Genomic DNA, 21,787 nt, shown 5'->3' with positions numbered 1-21,787 from the left:
GGCTTAATAAATACTGGAAGTGGTTTAGGAGTTCCCATTCTAGGACCAATAAAGGAAACTGTCACCATGACATGTCTTAGGGTGGAATTTATGAGGAGTAACTGGTATACAGTCACAGTGAACTACAGGAGAATCCTCATCATCATCCGTGCCTGAATACATCAGCACCATCGCCATACTCTTGATGAAATACAAAGAGTAGTTCTCGTGAACATCTATTTATCATCCAAAATAAATTACATGGCACAACCCCTGCCAATGCCGAGAGAAGTGTAAACATGATTTTAGCAGCCTTGGGCCACTTCGTCAGCTGCGGCCAGATGTTCAAAGCCAAATACCAAATGTTGACTTTACTGATTGACAATGGTGCTTTGAATCTTACAGACATACACAATAATGTACAAGCATTGTACACCTGTAAAACATTTAAACTGTGGAAGTGGTTAGCTAATAGCATTGCAGCATTTCTGTTAAATGAAATAGTGCCAGCCAGCGTGGACACTCCAATTGATGCTCACTACATCACAAATGAACTTTACTACCTAAAAAATTTCTTCGTACAGTATAACTACATTAGAATGGGACAACCAGAGAAAGATGTCATCAAAATCCAAAAAGTCTACCAGAACTTAATGAAATTTCGTAACAAGAACATCATAGAACAAAAATAAATCGGTTACCACTGGCATAATATCTGGAGGAACATCCACCACAGGCGGGGAATGTAAGGAATTCAGGTGTTTTGCCTTGTGGTCTAATACTGGAGACAAGGATCAACTAATTAGCCAAGTATTTGAGGACAGCGAAAGTGACAGTGGTTCTGATTCTGACAGTAGTTATAATGATGATAGCAGTGACGAATTCAGTACTGATGAGGAAGAGGTATTTGAATTTATAATTGATAATTATGGCCTTGTGGTAAGTAAAGAAAGAATAAAGGAGGATAATATTAGGCCTAATGAAAATTTAGAGTTTGAGAGTGGTCATGAGGAAGAGGACCATGCTATCTGTCATTTGACTGTGTCTGATAATCATATTGAGAAGCAGGATGATAGTTTTTCCAGGGAAAGGATTAATGAGGATTTGTTGTATGAAGATGATCATATGGCAAGTAAACAGCAAGTGTGGCTCCGTGTAATAGCAGCAAGGGTACAAGGGATACATGTTAAGTGTATACGGACAGCGGTAGTGACTTGAATGGCATTTCACAGACATTTTTTGGATCTATTAAGAACACTGAGGGTATAGTAGTAATGCATATTTCTGGAATAATAATTATTGGTGCTACTGGTAAGCTATCAAAGAATGTGAAACAAGAGGTACTATTAACTGTGGAATTGGCAGGACAGCAGTTAGAAGGCAATTTCTTAGTGATTCAAAATCTCAGCAGGGATGTAATATTTGCGACTAATTTCTTGTGCAATTGACAAGTAGGGGGTTCAGCATTCTGTGTTGGATTCATTATGTGGTGATAATGCTTACCCAAGCTGTCTGGCCCATTTTTCATGTTTCCTGAGACAGTCAAACTCTTCTCTTATCCTATCTGTAGTTTATAAGTTCATAAGAGCTATTCTATCTTCGACTTTCATGTAATTTTGTGCAGTAGGATACTTAAGTAAAGAAATATTATAGAAAAAGTTTCTCTAGTGTTATCTGAGTGTATGTGTATATTATGTTGTGTTAGGTGTAAGTAGGGGAATCATAAGAGGATGGAAGAAAGTAAAGTGGTACAATAGTTAAAGAATTTGTCACACGAAGAGATAAGATAAACAGAAAAGCGAAAGGTGTCAGCATATTTGGAGGATAGTTAACATCTGAAGTAATCAGCTCATATGTGAAGTTAGTTTAATTTAGTGCTACAGCAGAGGCAATATGCAGTAAGAACCAATTTGGATTCCAGGTCTTAATATTAATTGTGGTATAATAGAAGCATTTCTACTCAATTCCATCAGTATATTGAGATAACTATCTACCAATAGAAGTGTGTCATGGTACAGCATTGTTTAACATAAAGGAATTACAACTTTAAACATAGTTGCCAGAAGTTACGTATGTGAAGGGAATAAGCAAGGTTTGTATGTATATCACCCTTCAGGCTAGAATATCAAGCAATTTGACAGAATACAGTAAAATAATAGTTTTTCTAAGTGATAATTATGTCTGATCAGTAATGAGAGTTAACTTTGCCTTAGCATAAGGACCTGTTACTGTGGAGTGTTTTTCAGTAGAGTCAATTTTGCATTGGATAAGCAGAGAAGGTGTTTATTTATTAGTTAATGGAGCAATAAGGAAATAATAAAATAATAAATAATGTTCAGGACTTAATGGTTAAGGAGACTGTCTCTGCAGTAGGGATATTTTTTGAGAATGCACTCCACTAACTGACGAGATAAGAAAGGTAAGTAAAATAATGGAGCTGACAGGTGTGACTAATGAAAAAGGTAGCTGTATACAAACAAATGTGGTTTAACTGTATTGATGATCTAATTGTGAACCAGGCAACATTGGATACTGAGTATATTGTGCAGTTCATGACACTGCAGCTGGGAATAAGAACTTAACAGGAACAGCAATATTTTAGTAAGGTACAAGTCATATAATGCTGCATCACTGGAGAAATAGGTTATCTGAAAACTTCTATTTGTGTTCTGAGCATTTATGAAACTGAAGTGGTAACACTGGGACAAAGAACAATAATTTTGCTGATTCACTGATAACTGTGGTAATAGTCTGATGTGAACATTCTGACAGGTAAACTACTTGGTAACAGAATGAGATTTTCACTCTGCAGCAGAGTGTACGCCGATATGAAACTTCCTGGCAGATTAAAACTGTGTGCCCGACCGAGACTCGAACTCGGAACCTTTGCCTTTCACGGGCAAGTGCTCTACCATCTGAGCTACCGAAGTACGACTCACGCCCGGTACTCACAGATTTTCTTCTGCCAGTATCTCGTCTCCTACCTTCCAGACTTTACAGAAGCTCTCCTGCGAACCTTGCAGAACTAGCACTCCTGAAAGAAAGGATACTGCAGAGACATGGCTTAGCCACAGCCTGGGGGATGTTTCCAGAATGAGATTTTCACTCTGCAGTGGAGTGTGCGCTGATATGAAACTTCCTGGCAGATTAAAACTCTGTGCCTGACCAAGACTCGAACTCGGGACCTTTGCCTTTCGCGGGCAAGTGCTCTACCATCTGAGCTACCGAAGCACGACTCACGCCCGGTACTCACAGCTTTACTTCTGCCAGTATCTCATCTCCTACCTTCCAGACTTTACAGAAGCTCTCCTGCGAACCTTGCAGAACTAGCACTCCTGAAAGAAAGGATACTGCGGAGACACGGCTTAGCCACAACATGAGATTTTCTCATTCTGGAAACATCCCCCAGGCTGTGGCTAAGCCATGTCTCCGCAGTATCCTTTCTTTCAGGAGTGCTAGCTCTGCAGAAAATCTCATTCTGGAAACATCCCCCAGGCTGTGGCTAAGCCATGTCTCCGCAGTATCCTTTCTTTCAGGAGTGCTAGCTCTGCAGAAAATCTCATTCTGGAAACATCCCCCAGGCTGTGGCTAAGCCATGTCTCCGCAGTATCCTTTCTTTCAGGAGTGCTATTCTGCAAGGTTCGCAGGAGAGCTTCTGTAAAGTCTGGAAGGTAGGAGACGAGATACTGGCAGAAGTAAAGCTGTGAGTACCGGGCGTGAGTCGTGCTTCGGTAGCTCAGATGGTAGAGCACTTGCCCGCGACAGGCAAAGGTCCCGAGTTCGAGTCTCGCTCGGGCACACAGTTTTAATCTGCCAGGAAGTTTCATATCAGCGCACACTCCACTGCAGAGTGAAAATCTCATTCTGGAAACATCCCCCAGGCTGTGGCTAAGCCATGTTTCTGCAGTATCCTTTCTTTCAGGAGTGCTAGTTCTGCAAGGTTCACAGGAGAGCTTCTGTAAAGTCTGGAAGGTAGGAGACGAGATACTGGCAGAGGTAAAGCTGTAAGTACCGGGTGTGAGTCGTGCTTCGGTAGCTCAGATGGTAGAGCACTTGCCCGCAAAAGGCAAAGGTCCCGAGTTCGAGTCTCGGTCGGGCACACAGTTTTAATCTGCCAGGAAGTTTCATACTTGGTAACATTTTGTGGTGTTTTAATTTTCTGCTTGAATGAGAGCAGTACTCAGAGTGGAGAAATAGAGAAATGATTTGGTACAACTTCCATCCCCTTAATTTTGAGTTGAATAGCAATTAATTTATGTGATGGTGACTCTATTCTTTTTTCAATAACGTAATCATTAGTAAATTTATGCTACTGCACTTCTTGAGTTTTTGAGAAATCCAAATTTTTTAGGTTTTACCAGTTTCAGACAATTATGACTTAAAGTTATGTTTTGTAGTGTAATCTTCATTTGATTTAAAAAAATTTCTAGTCCACACCTTTTGTACTGAAGTCTGTTTTAGTGCTAAGTGTTGTGATGTTATGAGAACTATGTAATGTATTTATTTATGAAATAATGACTGATTTGCCATTAGTGTTAATCATTCTTTTTCTTACAATTAAGTTACAAGTAAAAGTAAGTGTATTAAAGTATGTATTTTGTCTCATTTTTTCATGTACGCTAGTGGAGGAGAACAAACTCCAAAGGAAATAATCATGGTGCATTTCCTTGCTAACTGCCACTTGGACCTGTTGAAGGCATGGACAACTTGGTGAGAAAATTTGTAAAAGCTCATTAAAAGTGTTAAGGGTACTAAACATTGAGCTAGTGAAATATTTTGTCTAAACATGAACTGCAATGTGCAGTGTAATTTAACTTCCTTGCTAACCAAGAGGATTCATTTTGATAAGCAAGAAAGGACTTGCCTAAAATGATATGTATCTTTAATTGTAATCTTTGCTTACCCAAAAAGGACATCACTTATGATGAAGATGCAAAATTTTGTTAAAAGTATAACTTATGGATCTTTTGTGACATTGTACAATGCACTGTATGTAAATATTTTGTATGGTGATTTTCATATGGACAGTTCATATAAGTATAAATTTGAAGAGACATATGTACTGTACTTTTGATAAAATTTCTTACATAATATTTGTTTGTGTATAGATTTTAAACCCAATTTATGGCATCACTTGTGGTCATTGAACTGCTCAGTTAGCTATTAGTAATATCTGTCTGGTCAATCCATTGATAGGGTGATGTGACAAAGCAAGCTGGAATAATTTTAATTCTCCTCTAGTTTTGCCATCTGCCTCCTTAAATTAGTTTTGTTACTTTTAACTCTTTATCATTATCATACATAAATATCACCTGCATTTTCATAAAAGAGAAAGATTGGCCCTTCGTCTTAAAGAATATAGCCCCAGATCTAATTTTGTGCTTAGTTTTATGTATGTAATTGATTTTATTATTTATTTTAACCATTCCTAGTTAGTATCTTTTGTTATAGGATGAAATCAGTAATTCTTTCGTAACATAAATTCTGTTGTCAACATATAAACAAATATAAATTCTGTAATAATTATAAACATTTGGAATACGAAATACTAGTAATCTTAAAGTATCTATTTGGCTCTCTTTGAAAATATGTTAGCAAAGCCAGCCCTTAATTAATTCCCACGTAATTAACAGTTTTGTCAAAACTATTGTTTGCATAACGATATCTGTTAATTTCATCATTTAAACAAATAATTCAGCTTAAATCTCATAGCAGATAAAACTGTTCAAAAGAACCAGTGTTTTGATGAATTCAGTTAATTTAATAAGTTAAGTTTTAATTGTAATTTATATAAATTTAGCTTCAAACAATGAGTTGTTTCAGCACCTATTATTGTGATTATACATAAGGGCCCAATTTTTGGTTACAAGACAGTCAGTCCACAGCTGAGTTTCAGATGAGGAACCTGTGTTGGTTAGAATGACAACAATGCATCAGCTTAACAGTGCAATAAGTCTTACACACTTAGGCTGTGTGTTAAAACAGTGACAGTATCTGCTCAATATGTACCTGATTATTCGTCAAGGACTGTGAAATTTGTGGTTAGGCTTTTACTGATCGTAGATGTTCAGCCATAAACTATTGTAGCAGTGTGTGGATGGTTAGCCTGCTAACTATTAATGAGGCTTGTCAAAAGTTAAACAATAGTGCACTGGCCATATAAATGTGTAATATTGGAGGTTGTGAAAAGTGTAAGTAAAATACAGTGAAACACAACTGTGCCTCTGTTGGCTACATCATTTAAAGTAGTCTGTGTTGTACTTCCACAACCCATTTTTCAGCCAGTGTAGCAACACAGTATGTTGACACCAAGTATAACAAATGACGAAATAAATAAAGCAGGCGGAACCACTACAAATTCTCCAACTTCCTACCTATACATGGTGCCGAGCAACTCAGAGGAAGGTTGGGTAACCAACCCCAGCGGGAAACAGAGTCGGTGAGCAGACAGAAAATGGAGGTCTTTGGAAGGCAACAGGAAGCCACCACTGATACTTTTCCCATGAGAACCCCATGGCTTTGCTCCATTCTAAATTATCTGGAGCTTCAAGCTGTGGAGGGGGGGGGGGGGGGGCGGCAGGATTGAGAGAAGTCATTAGACCAACATCACAGTGCAAATTATCTCTGCGCACTGTAAGAAAGATCACAACATGGAATGTGCATGGGCTAATTCAGGCAGAAAAGCTTGCCATAGTAGAAAGAGAAATGGACCTGCATGGTCTGGATATTCTTGGACTTAGTGAGACTCACTGGAGAGGAAGTGGCCATTTCGTGACTCAAGGAAGGAACACTGTGTACTTTTCAGGGACTAGTGACCAAAGCAAGAACAGTGTTGCAATAGTTGTTCCTAGAACTCTGACAGGATCATCTCTATTAAACTGAATGCTTCCCCGTGCAGACTAAACATAATTCAGATCCATGCTTCTACAGCAACAGTGTCAGATGAGGAGTTGGAGAAGTTCTATGACCAACTGAACCAAGCCCTCTGTAAGATCCCTACCAAAGAAGAGACAGTAATCCAAGGTGACTTCAATGCTAAATTTGGAGATACTACCCAAGACTCGCACTTACGATCCATCATTGGACTTTATGGTCTTGGTGAGAGAAATGAACGAGGTAGGAACTTACTGGATTTCTGTGTGAGTAATGACATGTCCATCTGTAACACAATGTTACAACACCACCCAAGATGACTGTACACTTGGATATCACCTGGTGATAGATTTAGAAACCAAATTGACTTCATCCTAGCGTGAAGACATTAGAAGACTTCAGTCTTAAATTGTAAAACCTTTCCTGGAGCTGACTGTGGCAGTGATCACATTCTGCTACCAATGTAAATGTGCATTAAGCTTAAATCTACCAAGAAGAGTGAAGAAAGACAGCTAAGACTTACTAACAAGGAACCTATTCGCAAATTTGGTGAACTTGTAAGAGCAAAACTCCACAAAATCAGTTTTGATAAGGAAGCACCAGCATCACAAATATGGGACCAAATGAGGAATGTTGTTTCCTCATCACTTCTGACAGCAGAACAATAGCAGAGTGGAAGACATCCCTGGAAATTACAGTCCACATTACAGTTGATTGAAGAGAGAAGCCATCTGAAGAAAACTGATATCCAAACTATCCAGTATCAAGGCAGATACAAGAACCTGTACAGATTAATACAACAGAATTGTAGAATGCACAAAGCACATTTCATTAATGTTATCTGTAATTAAATAGAACAGCATCATAACCACAGTCAAGTACATGACCTCTTCAAGAAAATCAACAGCATCACAGGTGAATTTAATCCTTGTACGTGGGTGGTAGATGACGAGGAGGGTAACCCTATCAGAGACAAGGAAAACATTGCTGCGAGGTGGAAACAGTACTGTGAAAAGCTGTACTCTGGAATTAACGACAGTACGGACAATCAAGCGGTTGAGAAACGTACTTTAGAACCCACAATTTTATGCAGTGAAATAGAGAATGCAATTCAACATCTGAATAATTATAAGGCCCCTGGTGTAGACGGTATACCAAGGGAAATTATCAAATAAATGGGACAGGAAGGTGTTGATGTGTTGCATTTATTGTATAAAAGAACATGGGAAACTGGGGAGTGGTTAGATGACTGGCCAAAGTCTCTCTTCATCCCCTTACACAGGGAAAGGTCTATCAGGAACTGCTCCAACTACTGAACTACTGTCCTCATATCTCACACAAGTAAAATTTTGCTCTACATCCTGAACCAACATTTGAAGCCATACATTCATCCTCACGTATCCATAGAACAAGCAGGTTTTATTGAAGGGAAAGGAACTCGTGAACAGATCCTCAGCATAAGACAAATAACAGGAAAATTGTGAGACTTCTGTATTTCTGATTTCATCTGCTTTTTTCACTATAGGAAAGCCTTTGACTGTGTTTTCTGGGAAAAGTTGTGGCAGGTGCTTGCAGAGTTCAGTGTCCCACCCCACTGGATAGCATTGATCAAAAGTCTACACAATTATCACTTCACAGTTGTAAAGACAAGTGCTGGCACGTCTGATTCCTTCAGAGAATCAAAAGGTGTGAGACAGGGTTGTGTCCTATCTCCACAACTGTACAACATCTATGCAAAACATGTCATTAGGAAAGCTCTTGATGGTTGGACCAAAGGCATCTCAGTTGGTAGGAGAACTACCAACAACCTCTGTTTTGCTGATGACACTGTGCTTTTAGCCAATAGTGAAGATGAACTTGCTGAGCTACTAAAAAGAATAAAGGACGAGTCCAAACTCATGATAACTGGTTGAGAAGAACAGATCCAGTTCACAGGTCAATTAAAGGAACTGGAAGTCATGCATTCCTTCATCTATCTTTGGTCAACCAACTGCAGCATGGGAAGTTGTGAAAATGAGATAACAAGATGGATCATGCTATGGTGAATGGCTATGAAGAAGTTCATCAAGATTTGGCAGAGCAGAGCAATAACAAATAGTACAAAGATCCAGCTAGTTAAAACACTCATGTTTTCTGTCTTCCTTTATGGTTGCGAAACATGAACACTCAAGGCCAGAGCCATACAGTGCATTGATGTGTTTGAGCTTTGGTGCTGGTGTAGCATGCTTTGCATAAAATGGACCAAAAGAAGAACAAATGTGTCCATTAGTGAACAACTCGATAGCTGCAGATGCCTCTCTCTTTGAGTCACTGAAAAAATTCTTGTACTTTGGCCATATTGTGAGAGAGATAGAGAAAATCTAGAGAAAATGATCTTTAAAGGAAAAATTGAGGGCACGAGACCAAAAGGAAGAGCAGTGAGCAGATGGATAGATCAAATCACGATCACAACAACTTATCATGGTGATAGCTCTAATCACATTCGGTAGCTAGTGCAACAATGAGAAAACAGTTTTCAAAAAAAGGTATTGCTGCCAAAAGATAGACAACAGTAGCTCATAATTGTCAATCTACTGTGAAATTCATAATCTGCAAAAATTGTAAGCCACCTAAAAGTCTCAAAATATTTGTTTTATGATGTAGACATATACTGAAATTAGTTTTTATGAGTTTCTGAGCAAACACGCTATTGAAAAATTTGAAGAAACCACACATTTAGCTGGCCACTGACTCTATAATATGAATTTGTGTGGTACTCATAAATACATTAAAATATGCAGTTTATCATGACACATACAAGCTTTAATACAATCACTGAATGGTGATGGTGGAATGACACAAAATACTGAAACTAATTTATGTGACTCATATGGTACTGTTTGTGTTCATACAACACACACACACACACACACACACACACACACACACATACACACACACACACAGAGAGAGAGAGAGAGAGAGAGAGAAGAAGAAGAAGTAGTCAGCTTACGCATACGGGGTGGTTCTGGAGGACTGTCATAATTTGTGTAGTGATTCTGCATGTGAAAATAAACCAAAACAGTCCTATGAACATCTGTCCAATTTTTGATTATTATGGAACAGGAGCAGGTTGAAGACTACACGCATCCATGAATGATTAGGAAGCCAAGTGTGAATATTACTTAACAAAATGCTGGGTAGGTGCTGTGGGGGACAGAATGATAATGGACAGGTGACTGATTCTTCCTACAAGAGGTATTCAAAAAAATTTTCTCACCCATCTCAATGCACTTGTCAATGCATTGGAGGATGTTTTTTGCTGCACATCGATCATCGTCTTGGCATGCTTTAATGCATGCAACAGCATTGGTGATGTGAACAACAAGTTCTTCATGTGTATCCATCTTGGTAGCAAACACATCCCACTTTAACCAGTTCCATAAGCAGAAGTCTAATTGGGTTGGGTTAAGTGATCTGGCAGGCCAATTAATTGGTCTGCCATGGCCAATCCATCATTGAGGAGCTGTGTTATTCAGATACTGGGTTGCTTGCCTGGTACAGTGAATCAGTGGTCCATAATGTTGCAAGTACATCTTCCATTTTTGCTCTAATGTCATGTCTTCCAAAAGTGCAGGTAAGTCGTCTATCAGGAAATGTGTGTATGGTGTGGCTGTCATGTGATTTAGCAGGAACAGAGGCCCCATCACCAGATCATCAGTCATACCACATCAGGCATTCACTGAGAACCTAACTTGGATTCTTGTTTCCCTAGGGTCTTTTGTGTTCTCCATCACCCATATATGGGAAATGAGGGTGTTCATGACACCATAATGTGTAAACATAACCTCAGTTGTAAATAAAGTGCACTGCATGACGTCTCTAACTACAGTCAACCATTCACAAAATAGTTGTCTGTTTACTGAGTCATCTGGATGCAGATGATGCACATGGAATGGGTACAAGCCCACAGAATGTAATGTACACCACACTTGCATTCACTGAATATCAAGCTAAGGGCCAATGCATCATGCACTGGTGGTGGGATTCCATTGTACCAAGGCAATAATGTCTTCCCTTTCCTCAACTGACTGGATAGCCTCACACTGGGTAGTGTTGCGGATTCACATAATGTTTGAAAAACCCAGGGAAATACCCTGGCACAGGGGTTTGTCGATCAGGGAAATGTCCCTGGTATTTTGTCACAAACAACATGTCTGTGTATTTTGCTTGGGTGAACATATATGCAGCATGTTGGTATTCACAGACATAGTGGGCTTGATCAATTAAAGAACACTCAAGTACAGCACGCACATTTCCTCACAACTGCTCACTCATCCAGCTCCTGATTTCACACTGGGTATGTTTGCAGCTGTTCCCTCAGTGCAACTTCACAGTGCTGCCATCTGTTGGAAAACATCCACACCTCACTTAGGATGCAACAGTCATCTGTCCCACCATTATTCTGTCTGCCACGCTGCCTATGCAGCATTTCTTTATGTAATAATCACATTTGCTTTCATATTCATTCATGGATGTGTATTTTTCAACCCACCCAATTCTGTAATGATCAAAAATTGTACACATGTTCAAAGGACTTTTCTGGTTCATTTTCACATGTGGAATAACCACACAAATTATGTGACATTCATCCTGCACTCAGACTTCACAGTGTAATTCCTCACATACTAGAAATACAAAAAGTCTGTCACAAAATTTTATCCTCTGCATATTTCTGGTAGTAAATGGATGTTAAATATTGGCAATATGGGAACACTGTAATCACATAGGTGTAGTGCTACACAGTTGGTGCAGTGAACAGCATTTTGTGTTAGCAGATAGGAGGTTGATGGTTCGATTCTAGTTCAAGACTTATTTATTTATTTTTATTTCCCAGCTTCATTCTGCCATATAACACTGTAGTATACACCTTTTATTAAGCCACACATACGCAACATTTACATAGTACAGTGTTTTGTAATAGTGAACAAAACAAAAACATGGTCAAACAAGTTATAAATAGACAGTTGAAATAAATGACCTGTCATAGGACAGAATAACTACAAAAACATTATCAATTTTGAGATGCTAAAGGTGACTGCACAGTTAAATAACTCAGCATCTACTAATCATTTGTCCTGCATGCCATATGTGTGCCCAATTGTAACAGTTAGCAACCAGTGACAATAATAATTTCCATATTAATGAACACATGATGCTTACAAAAGAATGCATTGTCCTAAGAGCAGATGCTCAAAGCAACCTGCCTGCAAATCCAGACATTGCTATCTGTTGGATAATGCAGCTCTGGACTCTTCAGAACATGGCTGCATTCATAGATACAAGAGCAGCAGGACCATTCGCTATCAGTTCTTCCACATGCGTTGGTGGAGTAGAATACATGTGCTCCTTCAAATGTCCCTACACGAAGAAATCCAGAAGGTTTAGGTCACTGAATGAGGAGGCCATGCAACTGGACCTCGTCATCCAAGCCATTTCCTTGAAAATGTTGGGTCTAAATGTCGTTACATATTATTTCCGAAGTGTGGAGGTGCACCATAATGTTGCAACCATAATCTCTATCAAACTATGAGGAAGAACATCTTCCCGTGCATCAGCCAGATATCTTGAGAGGAATGCATGATACCTTCATGCAGTCAGCTGGTCAGGCAACAAGTTGGGACCCAAACTCCTGTCTCCCAATATTGTGTCCCAGACATTCATGCCAAAGTAAACTCGATATCCATGGTTGCAGGTGATGTGTCGGTTAATGTTACACCAATAATAGGCATTTTGCTTGTTGAAGTCACCACCAAGAGTGAATGCTGCTTCAACCAACCATATTACAGTATTTAACTAATCATCATTGGTTTCCTGTTGTTGTTGGAACCATTCGCAGAATTGCTTTCACAGATAGTGGTCTGAAGGATGAAAGTGTTGCATTAAACAATAATGATAGGAGTGCAGCACATGCTCATGCAGCATGTTAATGGCTGTGCAATGTGAGACACATAGCTGCCTTGCTACACTGTGTGTACTTCGCTGTATGCTTCCTCAGTAGCTGGAGTATACTGAATCTGTGGTTGACCTCTGTCACATGATGGTGGAAGGAGAGAACCTGTTTCCCAAAAATGAAGTTCCGGACAACTAAACATATTTTCATCTGGATGATGTTGACCAGGATATCTAGCAGTACATTTATGAGCAGCAACACCAGCCCAGTTATAATCTGCAATAAGGAGCAGAAGCATATATCTGCCATACAGTTTTAGAATAACACAAGAAGAAAATACAATATGTATACAAATGTACGTGGAGCCTTTATGGGCACATTACTCCACTAACAACTAGTTTCTGCTGGGTGAACAGCACATACAGCATAACCAGGTAATTAGTCACAGCAGACTGCTGCACTTAACACTCATCACCTCTCTTACAACTGTTGTTTTGCCTGATTCATCCCAACACTGCTAACTGTGAAATGTTCTTTTTTGAATTACACTGTTTCCCTAATGGTAATGAATGTGATGTTTCCATATTCCCATCGATAATAATAATAATAATAATAATAATAATAACACTGTTTCCTTAATGATAGTGGATGTGTGGTGTTTCCATATTCCCATTAATAATAATAATAATAAAAATAGTAACACATTGAGATATTTACTAAAAAAAGACCTAGGGGAAGACCACCAGACAGATGGGACAGAGATATAAGGAAGACAGTGGGATTCAATTGGCAACAAGAAGTTCAGGATAGGAAGAAATGGAAGATCTTGCTGTGATGATTTGTTACACAATGACTCAAAGAGGCCACAACATTAAGTGATAGAACTGGCTGATTTTATATATATACACTAGTGTGCTTAAGATGGTCACTGAAACATCAGTTTATCTCCCTCTAAACAGTGAAATCATTAGACCACAACTAAGCACATCTTCCAATCGTGAAGGTTAAGAATGCAATTTTCATTTGTTACAGTGGTAACAGCAATGTGTTGTTACAAATTATATGCATGTTTATTCATGTAACTAGCAATTGTGCAAGTCTAATTTTCTGTGCTTCAACCATTTTCCTATATTCCATTTCATTTCATAATGTTGGCTGGGAACTATTATTTCTTGATTATTTCTTCTTGATTCACTTGCTTACGAAACAAAATTCTGTTTAGAGTTCTTTGTTCTATTTTCAACTCACTATCACAGGTGCACACTTGCTAAAACAAGTCAGCACAATGTTTGAATTCTCTGCTAGAATCATAGCCATAGCACCAAAGAAATTGACACTTTTTAGTGCCATAATGAATTCTGTAATATCATTAGAGTACATATTTTTAAAACTAATGTCTGTCTGTGGTTTATGTAATCTTTGAAAAAGTAAATCTAATATCTCTGCATTTGGTTTCTGATTATTAAGTGCACAATAAAAATGTGAATGTACTGTAAAATGTGGCAGGATCTGCTATTGAAAGACATCAAATGAAATTCACAAAAGTTAATGTGTTTGGGCCATTTTATTCTTCAGTCACCAACAAGATGCCCAGCCAAAGTAATGCAGTAGATTTATCACAAAGATAAATATTTGTGTTAGGGAATATTTCTAATTCTCTCTAAAAGAATTAGCTGACATGTAAACATCTCAGTTTTTATGTAAAAACCTTATTTTCTGATGTATTAAGTGCTTAAAATTTGTAAAACTTATATCTATTATACAAGAACAGACTGTAAAAAGGCACCTATATGTTTCAAGCTTGGTTTAAACACAGTATGGTCATTATAAGTTTGCCATCAGCTTTTGGCATCTTAAATGGGGAGTGAAATGTAACAAGAAACATGAGACATACACAAACAACAGTCTTTGTACAAATCACAGCAATAACACAACAAAGATACATTTAGCAATAACAAGACACAAAAAATGATTTGTATAATACAAAAATAAAGTATGGTTTGTACATTTCAAAAATATATATTACAACACAAAAATGTATTGAGCAATTATCTGAACTCGAATCTAAATGACATGTATGTTATGACTACAAAATAACTGCCTATAAGTTACTTACAGAATGACAAAAATATTTTCAAAAAATGCAATGTTATGAAAAATACTGAAATAAAGCAAACAACAGTTCACGAATAGTTTGAGACATAGTGTCATAAGAAACAAGATGCAGAGTACAAGTTTGTAGCTCACAATCCATACTCTGCAAACATCTTCAGAATGACTGCTAATATATACCTGTATCGTAATTTGAACTTTACATAAACCAGTTTTTTGCCATTATATTAACAGTCCTCTTTGCTTAAAAGTAATGAGTTTCACTTACTGACATAATAAATTATGCACTGCTGGTCGGCACTAGTATTTGACTACTCCTACACAACCTCAGTTGTCGCCATAACAGGTACAAGAAGACCAGACTTAAAGTGGGCAGCCCATACAGCAGAATGAGTTGAAGCACACGAGCACTATACGTCACATGTACAAACAAACTTTGGAAGTCACTGGGTAAATCATCTAGGCCCTGTGAACAACAGTGATGATTATTATGCAACACATGCTTAATAGTTAATTGTAGTATGAAGAAAGTGAAATACTAACTGTAGATCCATTCATGTCAATGTATAATAAATATAAAATGAATGAAAATTCAATTATTTCTGCAATAAGGGACATTCCATGACAGTAAGCAATATATATAATAAAAGTATGTGTGTGTGTATGTGTGTGTGTGTGTGTGTGTGTGTGTGTGTGTGTGTCTGTAAGTGCTACCAAAACTACTAGTGTGTGTGTGTGTGTGTGTGTGTGTGTGTGTGTGTGTGTGTGTGTGTGTCTGTAAGTGCTACCAAAACTACTATTATGGCTATGGGCCAAGATGAGGCCAGTCTATGTTGTGGCTACATTGTAATCTCTAGTACCTGATTTTGGCTGCATACAGTTGTATTGTACCCACTGGAACTGCACAAACATCACTGTCATATCACATCCTGTCTGAACTAAAATGCAGCAGTATTACAAACCCCAATCTTCAGGCCCCACAATTCTGCTCCATTTAAAATTACTTACATTCTGATACTGCACATTTGATATTGATGAGGCACATTAAATCTCACTTTCACATTCCCCCCTTTTCTGATGGTTCTTAATTTATTTAATGCATTGGCATAATACTGCTTCTAAAACAAAGAATGCTACTGGGCCTACATGCATGTCATTTCCTGGCAACACAATTTAGTAAGGTACCATTAAGCTCCATTGTTAAAAAAAATTAAATTGTAACTGCCCTAACAAATTTTTAAAAAGAAGGACAAATTTGTTTTTAACAAAAGCTCACTGTTACGATTTCTACTAAACAGTAAATCTTTCTGTGAACTCTTCTCATTTGTTGACCAACAACAAATTATTCCAACATGTCCTTTATTCCTGACTCTGCAGCTACTGATAGTGGCTATGACTGGAAAGTTACTCTGCCTTGAGTAGGACACTTCTCCCACATGATTATGCAAATAAATATAATTTCACAACTTCTGGATCTAACCTTATTACTTGCTGTGGTAGTTATTGAATAACACCTTCTTGGATGTCCAATGCAACATATTTATTTACTTTACAGTACATGACATGTTTCAGACTCTGCACTCATTTCCAGCCTTCTAGTATGCAGTGGTGAGTACCACTTCAGTTAATGAAGTGAGGAAGATTGTTGTTGTTGTGGTCTTCAGTCCTGAGACTGGTTTGATGCAGCTCTCCATGCTACTCTATCCTGTGCAAGCTTCTTCATCTCCCAGTACCTACTGCAACATACATCCTTCTGAATCTGCTTAGTGTATTCATCTCTTGGTCTCCCTCTACGATTTTTACCATCCACGCTGCCCTCCAATGCTAAATTTGTGATCCCTTGATGCCTCAAAACATGTCCTACCAACCGATCCCTTCTTCTAGTCAAGTTGTGCCACAAACTTCTCTTCTCCCCAATCCTGTTCAATACCTCCTCATTAGTTACGTGATCTACCCACCTTATCTTCAGCATTCTTCTTTCGAAAGCTTCTATTCTCTTCTTGTCCAAACTAGTTATCGTCCATGTTTCACTTCCATACATGGCTACACTCCATACAAATACTTTCAGAAACGACTTCCTGACACTTAAATCTATACTCAACGTTAACAAATTTCTCTTCTTCAGAAACGATTTCCTTGCCATTGTCAGTCTACATTTTATATCCTCTCTACTTCGACCATTATCAGTTATTTTACTCCCTAAATAGCGAAACTCCTTTACTACTTTAAGTGTCTCATTTCCTAATTTAATTCCCTCAGCATCACCCGATTTAATTTGACTACATTCCATTATCCCGTTTTGCTTTTGTTGATGTTCATCTTATATCCTCCTTTCAATACACTGTCCATTCCGTTCAACTGCTCTTCCAAGTCCTTTGCTGTCTCTGACAGAATTACAATGTCATCGGCGAACCTCAAAGTTTTTACTTCTTCTCCATGAATTTTAATACCGACACCAAATTTTTCTTTTGTTTCCTTTACTGCTTGCTCAATATACAGATTGAATAACATCGGGGAGAGGCTAAAACCCTGTCTCACTCCTTTCCCAACCACTGCTTCCCAGATGGTAGAGTTTTGTCATGACTGGCTCTCCCAAGGCCATCAGTAGTTCTAATGGAATGATATCTACTCCCGGGGCCTTGTTTCGACTCAGGTCTTTCAGTGCTCTGTCAAACTCTTCACGCAGTATCTTATCTCCCATTTCGTCTTCATCTACATCCTCTTACATTTCCATAATATTGTCCTCAAGTACATCGCTCTTGTATAAACCCTCTATATACTCCTTCCACCTTTCTGCCTTCCGTTCCTTGCTTAGAACTGGGTTGCCATCTGAGCTCTTAATATTCATACAAGTGGTTCTCTACTCTCCAAAGGTCTCTTTAATTTTCCTGTAGGCAGTATCTATCTTACCCCTAGTGAGACAAGCCTCTACATCCTTACATTTGTCCTCTAGCCATCCCTGCTTAGCCATTTTGCACTTCCTGTCAATCTCATTTTTGAGACGTTTGTATTCCTTTTTGCCTGCTTCATTTACTGCATTTTTATATTTTCTCCTTTCATCAATTAAATTCAATATTTCTTCTGTTACCCAAGGATTTCTATTAGCCCTCGTCTTTTTACCTACTTGATCCTCTGCAGCCTTCACTACTTCATCCCTCAGAGCTACCCATTCTTCTTCTACTGTATTTCTTTCCCCCATTCCTGTCAATTCTTCCCTTATGCTCTCCCTGAAACTCTCTACAACCCCTGGTTCTTTCAGTCTATCCAGGTCCCATCTCCTTAAATTCCCACCTTTTTGCAGTTTCTTCAGTTTCAATCTGCAGTTCATAACCAATAGATTGTGGTCAGAGTCCACATCTGCCCCTGGAAATGTCTTACAATTTAAAACCTGGTTCCTAAATCTCTGTCTTACCATTATATAATCTATCTGATACCTTTTAGTATCTTCAGGATTCTTCCAGGTATACAACCTTCTTTTATGATTCTTGAACCAAGTGTTAGCTATGATTACGTCATGCTCTGTGCAAAATTCTACAAGGCGGCTTCCTCTTTAATTTCTTCCCCCCAATCCATATTCACCTACTATGTTTCCTTCTCTCCCTTTTCCTACTGACGAATTCCAGTCACCCATGACTATTAAATTTTCGTCTCCCTTCACTACCTGAATAATTTCTTTTATCTCGTCATACATTTCATCTATTTCTTCATCATCTGCAGAGCTAGTTGGCATATAAACTTGTACTACTGTAGTAGGCATGGGCTTTGTGTCTATCTTGGCCACAATAATGCGTTCACTATGCTGTTTGTAGTAGCTAACATGCACTCCTATTTTTTTTATTCATTATTAAACCTACTCCTGCATTACCCCCTATTTGATTTTGTATTTACAACTCTGTATTCACCTGACCAAAAGTCTTGTTCCTCCTGCCACCGAACTTCACTAATTCCCACTATGTCTAACTTTAACCTATCCATTTCCCTTTTTAAATTTTCTAACCTACCTGCCCGATTAAGGGATCTGACATTCCACACTCCGATCCGTAGAACACCAGTTTTCTTTCTCCTGATAACGACGTCCTCTTGAGTAGTCCCCGCCCGGAGATCCGAATGGGGGACTATTTTACCTCCGGAATATTTTACCCAAGAGGACGCCATCATCATTTAATCATACAGTAAAGCTGCATGTCCTCGGGAAAAATTACGGCTGTAGTTTCCCCTTGCTTTCAGCCGTTCGCAGTACCAGCACAGCAAGGCCGTTTTGGTTAATGTTACAAGGCCAGATCAGTCAATCATCCAGACTGTTGCCCCTGCAACTACTGAAAAGGCTGCTGCCCCTCTTCAGGAACCACATGTTTGTCTGGCCTCTCAACAGATACCCCTCCGTTGTGGTTGCACCTACGGTACGGCCATCTGTATCGCTGAGGCACGCAAGCCTCCCCACCAACGGCAAGGTCCATGGTTCATGGAGGAAGATTAACATAATTGTATCTACATTTTTTCAGCCATCCCAAGGACAAATAAGCAATGTAATATTATTTGTGAAATTTTCAAGATCTCATTTAACCTGGAAACCACAAGGGTGCTATACTCATCAGTTACTTCAACTTGTGTTATTTTTCATTGTGAACATTACCAGTGGAAAAATTGAAAAATTTGCTGCCAGAAGAGTAACAAAAATTTTGATGCCCCTGGTTTGACTGCTTTAGTTGTTGCTAAGGGAATGAGATCAATACTGTGGGTGATGATGAAGACAGAAGACTGTTCTGGAACAGCATGTAAGGACTACAATTTTATATAATCCTAGAAACAATTTAAATATGGCTGTATCTAGTGCAGAAAACAAAATGAGTCCACTCAGCTACTTGTGTCACATACTTTGGCACATTTAAATGTTCATTAGACAATTTCTTCATTAAAGGTCAAATACAGGAATTGTATATGCTACAGATACCACATATTAGTTAATCATTTGGCTCAAGTGAAAAGTCAAGCATTAGAATACAATCTACTACACAGAGACATGTCAAAGCTACAAAGTTTAATTTATTCACAGACTGTACTCCGTAAATCACATCAGGAAGGAGATCCTTCATGGATGTGGAAGAACTCAAGTTATACATTAACAGGTATAAGCAAACTCAAGTTATACATTAACAGGTATAAGCAACCACTGCAGATAACTTCTCTGCACTATACTAACAACTAGTTACAATTAATGTCAATATCCTCACATTCACATGGAAGGAGGAACATCAAGGTTGAATACTTACTTTCTCTAACTGCAACTTGTTGTCCCTCACTTCCATCCACTCTTCATCCCATTAATACTTCTATATTTCTGACAGCTATGGATATGTATGACATGTACAGTGTGGTTCCCCAGCTCTACCATGTGCAGAGGTAAGAGCATATCACTAAGGCTAGTCATTCTAACTGTCCCAAAGCAAACTATGGAAGGACAATATGACTGGCCATAAAGTGGAACGAAGACAGTGCACATCATGGAACCTGCTAAAGTGGACCAGCCATCTGCCACTGGAATCTGCTATCATCATTGCAGTGTCTCCCTCAAACTTCAGCACTGCTGTTTCACCCTCTTGCGTCTCATTGGCTTTTGACTCCACCCACAGCACTCACCAGCAGGTGATTAATTTGGAAGCATTGCCAGTGCTCATAAGAAGTATACTTGGCTGACAGACTCTAACTCCTCTCCCACAGTGTTACTAATGACTGGCGTTGGATTTAAATAGTTGCCTGAACATCCCCAAAAATATTTATTGTCTAGAACTACTGCATTATTTAATACGCAATGTGGTGTTCTCTTGATTATGATGATGATTTATGGCTGATGGCACTAAACAGTAAGGTAATAGTGCTCATGTTTTCTTGATAGAAGGATCCATTTTTATATGCATATATATCTAGCATAAATTAAGCTAATTGTCCCTGGATGGATGTTGATCAATTGCATTAGGTCACAGCAAATTGGTGAAGAGGATTTGAGAACTTTTTTGCAGAAAGTAAGTCTACAGTACGCAGTGGCATAAAATTTGAAACTACAGCAGTTATGTCAACACCTGCATGAATAGCAGTCCCAAGTTAGCCGCACCCACCTCATTGCAGCCCACACTTGCGCCATCTCAATATCTGATTGAAACTGTGAGGACTGGAGTTCATACATAGTACATCTGGGCCATTAACTTAAGGCAGGAAATATCACTTATTCTGAAATATCACTTACTCTGAAATATCACTAACTGGCCCTCAAACAGCAACAGTAGTGGGGGAGGGGGGGGGGGGGGGAGTAAAGGTGATTGGTTAAGTACGTGTGTGTATTTTATTTTTTACATATATCAGGTGCATTTTCTCAAGTGTTTCAGGAGATATCTGGAATTTTGTTTTTGTATTCTGTAGCTGAACTCAGCCCAAATGAATAGTGCTCAACACACCTTTCATGAGGCAACTAGTATTGATGGAAAGTATCAGTTTCTTTCCTGTTACAAACAAAATGTTTATTGAAGCAGAATTTTATGCACCCATTTGATAGAGCAGTTTCAGATTAGTCTAGTGTGACATTTGTTATATCAATGTGTATTAACAGGGACTCTAAAACTCAAAGAATAACCAGCACTACAGAAGTGACAGCAATTTCCTGTCCAACACTGATAGCTACCACCAAGCATGTAGTACTGCTCAGTAGGTGCTGGAGTACTGTTTATTCTTAGTGTTTTACTCTCTCTCTTAATACATATCAATAAGATGAATACTGGACTAGACTAATTTGGCACTGCTCTATTGAATGGACACATAAAATTCTGATTTAAAAATAATTTTGTTTGCAGTGGGAAACAAAATGATGCTTTCTGTTGACACTGGTTGTCCCATGAAAGC

The 21,787-nt window shown here is 38.6% G+C and overlaps 1 protein-coding gene across 1 annotated transcript in view; it reads right to left on the bottom strand.

Moving 5' to 3' along the window:
- Positions 1–14,329: 14,329 nt before the first annotated feature.
- Positions 14,330–21,787, bottom strand: part of LOC126204411 (lysosome membrane protein 2-like) — a 263,267-nt gene continuing 255,809 nt past the window's right edge. The window contains exon 10 of the mRNA XM_049938788.1: positions 14,330–15,362. Within this exon, the coding sequence (XP_049794745.1) occupies positions 15,177–15,362 (186 nt within the window). The 3' untranslated portion in view covers positions 14,330–15,176. The remainder of the gene's footprint in view (positions 15,363–21,787) is intronic.

The sequence above is a fragment of the Schistocerca nitens genome, chromosome 9 (genome assembly GCF_023898315.1).
Source record: "Schistocerca nitens isolate TAMUIC-IGC-003100 chromosome 9, iqSchNite1.1, whole genome shotgun sequence".
Taxonomy (NCBI): Eukaryota; Metazoa; Arthropoda; class Insecta; order Orthoptera; family Acrididae; genus Schistocerca; species Schistocerca nitens.
Note: the sequence above shows the minus strand (reverse complement) of the source record. Positions and strands in the feature narration are given on the sequence as shown.